The 6,700-nt window shown below is 38.6% G+C and overlaps 1 protein-coding gene across 1 annotated transcript; it reads right to left on the bottom strand.

The window, feature by feature from the left end:
- Positions 1-1,558: 1,558 nt before the first annotated feature.
- LOC109184338 lies at positions 1,559-5,029 on the bottom strand. Its single transcript, XM_019334334.1, has 2 exons — positions 3,355-5,029; positions 1,559-2,778 (listed from the first exon to the last, which is right to left on the bottom strand). The coding sequence occupies exons 1-2, from the start codon at positions 5,027-5,029 to the stop codon at positions 1,559-1,561; spliced, it is 2,895 nt and encodes a 964-aa protein (XP_019189879.1).
- Positions 5,030-6,700: the final 1,671 nt, after the last annotated feature.

The following is a 6,700-nucleotide window of genomic DNA, read 5'->3' as shown; positions in this document are numbered from 1 at the left end:
CATCACTATCTTTTTTCTCAGGAATTAAAATACCAGGGGGAGACATGGGATTTTAATTCCATGAAAATGGGGGAATTGCAATTCCATGGAATTGCAATTCCCTCCAACCAAACTACGGAATTTAATGGCCTTTGGAATTAGGTAGGAATTAAGTGGGAAGGGAATTTAAAATCCCTCCAACCAAACGCCCTGTAAGAGGGGGGACACGGCAAGACTATATACTCTCTGTTAGCACCCTTTTGGAGTGTTGCCTTCACTCTGTCAATCTCCAATTGTGATGGAAGATGTTTACATGTGAACTAAGCAGTAAGGGAGCTTTGGTAAAGAAGAATGGAAAAACTGATTTATTAGAGAAGGCAGATTACAATATATATGAAGATGGAAGCGGGAAGAGGGAGTTGTAACGGACTAACAGAATGAAGACAAACGGGAATTTACAATCAGACCCTTCTAATTATAACTGCTGCATGCTTCTTCTTCCAACACCCCCCCGTAAGTTGGCGCATACAAGTCTTGTATGTTCAACTTAGATGTGAAAGACTTGAATTGTGGCGTGGGAAGGGCTTTTGTAAAACCATCAGCAACTTGGTTTGAGGAAGACACAGAGAGTAGCTTGATGGCTCCCTTAGATACCTTCTCCCGTACGATGTGACAATCAATTTCTATATGCTTCGTACGTTCATGAAAGACCGCATTTTCAGCTATAGCAATGGCGGATTTATTGTCACAAAAGACTGCTGCAGGCTTCGTCATTTGTGTGTGTAAATCATCGAGAATGAAATTAATCCATTGAACCTCACAGACAATGGCTGCCAAAGCCCTGTATTCGGCTTCGGATGAAGATCTCGAAACCGTCGTTTGCTTCTTTGATTTCCAGGAGATTAAGGACTCTCCGAGAAAAATGCAGTAACCTGTAATTGAGCGACGGGTTTCAGAGCAGGTAACCCAATCGGAGTCTGAAAAAACATTAAGTTGCATAGCTTCAGTTCTTGGAAAGAATATGCCTTGGCCTGGAACTTGTTTGATATACCGTAAGACACGGTGTGCAGCACTCATATGCTTGTCAATTGGAGCATCGACAAACTGACTTAATTGTTGTGTAGCGTATGCAATGTCTGGTCTTGTAGCCGTGAGACAACAAACGACCAACAAGTCTTCTGTATGAACTAGAGTCTGTGAGCGGTTCACCATCACCATGGCACAAATGAAGTCCTGGGACCATGGGAGAAGAGGCAGGCTTGCACTCAAGGAAGCCCGTTTCTGCTAAGATATCAAGGGCGTATTTGCGCTGGCATAAGTTTAAACCAGCATCATTCCTTTGCGCTTCGATTCCCAGAAAATAATCCAATTCACCAAGGTCCTTGATCTTGAAGGCAGCGTCAAGATATGCTTTGAGTTTTTGGATTAGAGAGACATCTGGACTGGCCACCAAATTGTCGTCAACGTAGACAAGGACTGCTACAAAATTATCATCACAGCCTTTGGTGAATAGGGAGGAGTCAGACTTTGATAGTATGAATCCCATGTTCAATAGAGCCTCATTCAACTTCGCATTCCACTACCTACTAGCTTGTTTGAGGCCGTATAGGGAACGTCGCAGCTTGCACACTTGATTGGGATTTTCAGACTCAAATCCAGGAGGCAGCTTCATGTAGACCTCCTCTGTTAAATCACCATGCAAAAAAGCATTGTTTATATCGAGTTGATGAACATGCCAGGCACGAGATGAAGCCACTGCTAGGAGGATGCGTATAGTGGTTATTCTTGCAACTGGTGAGAAGGTTTCTATATAGTCAATGCCCAGCTGTTGAGTGTAGCCCTTGGCTACTAATCGGGCTTTATATCTCTCTATTGATCCGTCGGCTTTAAGCTTAACCTTGTATACCCATTTGCATCCGATGGGGATTTTACTAGTAGGCAATTCTGTGAGCTCCCAAGTATTATTTTCCTGCAGGGCTCTAATTTCAGCATTCATAGCATTTCTCCAACAATCACTCTGGACAGCCTGGTTGTATGTTGTTGGTTCATCTGTAGATGTCACTGCCAAGGAAAAAATCCTATGAGATTGAGAGACATTATCAATAGACATCACCTTAGATAATTTATGAGGGGATGATCTCTTGCTTATGGTGTTACCACAGTAATAATCCCGATACTTGTGTGGGATGCATCGCTGCCTATCAGACCGTCTGGGAGCTATCAGAATATTGTTGGCCTCTTGGACATCAAGGCAATGCTCCTCTAGATCTTGTGTGTTAGCAGCACTGGGGGGTTCTGATCCTTGAAGCTGACTCGCGAGGTCCTGTTCTTCTGTTTCTAGAAACTGAGATGAGGAGTCAGCAGGAGAATTTGTTGGTGGAGTGGTGTTAACAGACGGACTGCCATCTAACTGCTGCTCAAAAACTCTATAATCGACAGAGGTTGTGACAGGGATAAGCGGAAGAGAAGGCTCATTAGTCTGAGATTTCTCGATTTCCATATGCACTGGTTCCTTCGAGTAAGGAAATTGTGACTCATAGAAGGTCACATCTCTTGAGACAAATAAAGAACCGTCAAGAATGTCATAAAGAAGATACCATTTTGTGTGGGCTGGCAAACCAACAAAAATAGACTTCCTGCCTCTTGGAGACATTTTGTGTTTGTTTGGAGATAGGTTAGCTGCATAACACAAGCATCCAAACACTTTGATGTTTGTGAGATCCGGATTCTGCCCATATAGACGAAAGTATGGAGTGGAAAGCTCAATAACAGGTGATGGCAATCGATTAATTATAAACACTGCATGCATCACGCAGTAAGTCCAAAATTCAAGGGGAAGACATGCTTGGAACCGGAGTGCTCTTGCAATGTTGAGAATATGCTGATGTTTGCACTCAACAACTGCGTTCTGCTGCGGAGTATATGGGCAAGATTTTTGGTGAATGATGCCTTTTTACTCAAAAAACTCGGGCATGTTGAATTCTAGGCCATTGTCGAATCTGATGGTTTGAATGAGAGCACCAAACTGTGTAAACACCATTGCATGGAAGCTTTTAATAAGATTCCTAACCTCTAACTTATTCTTCAATAAACGCGGCCATGTGAACCTAGAATAATCATCAACCATAGTTAGGAAATATCGTTCTCCTTTTTGTGAGCAAACTGGAAAAGGCCCCCAAATATCAACGTGAAGTAATTCAAAGCATTTCTTTGTGGAGGTAACACTTAAGGGAAAAGAAGATCTCTTGTGTTTAGCTGTATGACAAATATCACAAGCAGTATGTTTAGTATTTAAAACTTTGATGTCTTTCAACAAATGAAGTTTATTGATGGGAAAATGTCCCAATCTTTGGTGCCACAAGACACCATTATTACATTGAACAGAAAAACTGCCGTGACTTGCGTTTGACAAAGGCTGAGATAGAATGTAGAGGCCATTCTCCTGTCTAGCTAAACCAATCTTCCTTCCAAGAGCATCCTGAATCACACACTGTCCAGATGTAAAAGTTAGGGTGCAGCAATCATCTTGTAAAAGTTTACTCACTGATATGATGTTGAATTTGAAGGAGGGGATATGAAGAACATTCTTCAAACATATTCCACCATTGATGGCAATATTCCCTATGTGCCTGACAGTGATGTGATTTCCAGTAGGTAAATGCACCTCAATTCCTTGAACAGCATGATAATCAAGGAAGAAATCAAGAGAACAAGTGATATGATCCGTAGCCCCGGAATCTATAATCCAAGTAGAAGCACACAGAGAAATAGAATTGATATGAGCATTAGAGTACTTGCCTTCAGTTGCAGGGTCTTTTTCATTGAAATTATTGAAGTTTGGCATTCGAGACACTGCTGCTGAGGCCTTTGTGTTTGAGGTCTGTCCAATCTGATTCTGGAGCAATAATAGAATTTTCTGGAGCTGTTCAGATATGCTCCCAGAATCTCCAGTGGTATCCGTCAAGGCTGCTACTGATTGCTGCTGTTTCCCCTTCGATTTGAAGCCCGGAATCCATCCCGGTGGATATCCGTGCTTTTTGTAGCACTTATCAATAGTATGACCACTCATCCCGCAGAAAGTGCACTTTGCACTCTTATTATTGTTGCCATTTCGTCTGTAATTGTAGGTGTTTACTGCTGCAATGATCTCTTCAGAAGATTCTTGGCTATGAACAGCATTGGCTTGAGTGATGTCTGAGTTGCCAATGCTCAGATTAGTGAATGAGATTTGTCTCTCCATTTTTTCGGCCATGACGAACACTTTGTATACATCCAGTAACGGATCAAGAACTAATACATTCGATTTTAAAATGTTATACTCATCGTTTAAGCCTTGGAGGAAACGTATGACCTGATCTTCATCACGTTCCTTTCTAATCTGACCAATTAGATCACAGCTACACTTCGGCTCACATTTGGATTGTGGAAGGGGTCTTAAGGTGTTCATTTCTTCCCACAGAGTCTTACACTTGGTGTAATACTCATTAATGGACAAATTTCTTTGCCTAAGGCCATATATATCGTTCTGTAAGAGAGAGATCTTCTGAGCATCATGTTGAGAGAATCTGCTCCGCAGATCCTCCCAAACAGCTCTAGCACTATCTAAATGCAAGATGCTCTGAGCTATAGACGAATGAACAGATTTAAAAATCCAGGAGCATACCATGAGGTTACATCTCCTCCATGCCGTATGCTGTCTGTGTTCTCTGTTCGGTTCGATGACGCTCCCATTGACGATGCACCACTTGTTCTTAATCTCTAGGGCGATCCACATCGAAGCACACCAGGATCCATAGTTGGAGCTTCCAATGAGGAGAGGACTGACCAGCACTGCGCTAGGGTTCTCGTTTGGGCTGAGGAACAACGGATTCTCCATGTCTTCCAGACTTCTCTGCTGCTCTGAGCTCGGATTCCCTTGTGGAATCGTGGTCGACATCGGAGGTGGAATGTTGTGGGCGGCTTGACTTGGTTCGCCGACGATCGGAGGTGTGGATTGATTTCCGATCACAGCTGCGGCGTAAGTGTTCCGGTAAGGAACCTCTGATGCCATGATGGAAGATGTTTACATGTGAACTAAGCAGTAAGGGAGCTTTGGTAAAGAAGAATGGAAAAACTGATTTATTAGAGAAGGCAGATTACAATATATATGAAGATGGAAGCGGGAAGAGGGAGTTGTAACGGACTAACAGAATGAAGACAAACGGGAATTTACAATCAGACCCTTCTAATTATAACTGCTGCATGCTTCTTCTTCCAACAAATTGTCTCATGACTTCAATCGGTGGTCATGAAATTCAATCCAATCGTCTTTCTTCTAGGAGCCATCATAGCTAACCCGTCTACAATTGCATTCAGCTCTCGGGGGATGTTCCCAATGATCACCTCCCAAACCTTTCTGAGTCAATCCTTGCATTCTTGAATAATGCTTTCGCAGGGCCCTTTCCAGATTTAGTCAGTGGTTATCCTCCGATCCAACAAAGTACATAGATATGGAGTTCCATTCCACTTTGGAACCTCTAAGGGTTGTACTAGTCCTTTGGGCTTACTTCTCTCTGCCTTAACTTTCTAATGGAGTGCAACAGTATTTAGGAAAAGTAAATAATATAATAGAGGATAAAGTAGGAAAATGAAACAAACAATTACTAAAATCAAAATACTTTGAACTATTAATTTCATCAAATAATTTGACATGCAGTTTTTTAGTTCCTGTTATAGGCCTAATTTTTTTGGATCTTAGTTGTGTTGAAACAAAATTACAGTATGTATAAAATAAAACTGAATAATATGTCACATATATTGCGTGTATATACTGTCAAATGAAACTGTAATTTAATTGAAATAATGATACTTTAATTATGTTGAAATGATACTACAGTAATATGTATAAAAAGAAAGTGAATAACATGTCTCACATATTGAGTTTATATATAAATATTGCAGTTTTTCCATATAAGTTACAATTAATTAATTTATTCATAATTAATATTACATTTTTTCTCCTTAATTACTATTATACTTCTTTTCGTAGGTATTACATATTCTTTATAAGTATTTATCCATGATTAGTATTCCTCTTTCCCTCATAATTATCTCTCAAACATCTAATAAATATTACATTTTGATTTAAAGTTATTATATTTTTCCTCAAAAATATCATAAACTTTTCCTAATTATTACATTGTCTGCATAAATAACAATCAATTTATCAATTATTAGTATTACAATTTTTCTCATAAATATTATTGGCCAGTTTACTAACGGAAAACTGTTTTTTTTTTTTGTTTTGTTTTGTTCTTTTTTTTTTCTAATTTTTCACCTTTCATTCACTATTTTTCATTTTCTGTTTTTTATTTTCTTAGATTAACGTTATAAAATTAAAATAAATTTAATTTTGAGTGATTTTTAGATATTATATTTAAAATATTTTTACATATCTTTGGTTTAAATGGAATAAATTTATTTTTTTTTTTACTTCTAAGTTTAATATATGTAAGATATTTAAAATTTGATATCTTAACCAAATTTCTATATATATATATATATATATATATATATATATATATATATATATATATATATATATATATATAACATAAATACATAGTTACTAAAAAATATATATCCGAACCAATAACCTACTAAGTTCACCTAAAATTTAGTTGAGATAATATTAATAATTTTTAACTATTATTTAAAATGTTTTTGGATATATTCATTTGAA

Source organism: Ipomoea nil, unplaced genomic scaffold (assembly GCF_001879475.1).
Source record: "Ipomoea nil cultivar Tokyo-kokei standard unplaced genomic scaffold, Asagao_1.1 scaffold1259, whole genome shotgun sequence".
NCBI lineage: Eukaryota > Viridiplantae > Streptophyta > Magnoliopsida > Solanales > Convolvulaceae > Ipomoea > Ipomoea nil.
The sequence above is the reverse complement of the archived record's forward strand: the minus strand, read 5'-3'. Positions and strand labels throughout refer to the sequence as shown.

Coding starts and splice junctions, on each gene's coding strand:
- LOC109184338 (XM_019334334.1), bottom strand. CDS start 5,029: ATGGCATCAGAGGTTCCTTACCGGAACACTTACGCCGCAGCTGTGATC. Junction 2,779..3,354: donor CGGCAGTTTTTCTGTTCAAT/GTAATAATGGTG, acceptor TGATGCATGCAG/TGTTTATAATTAATCGATTG.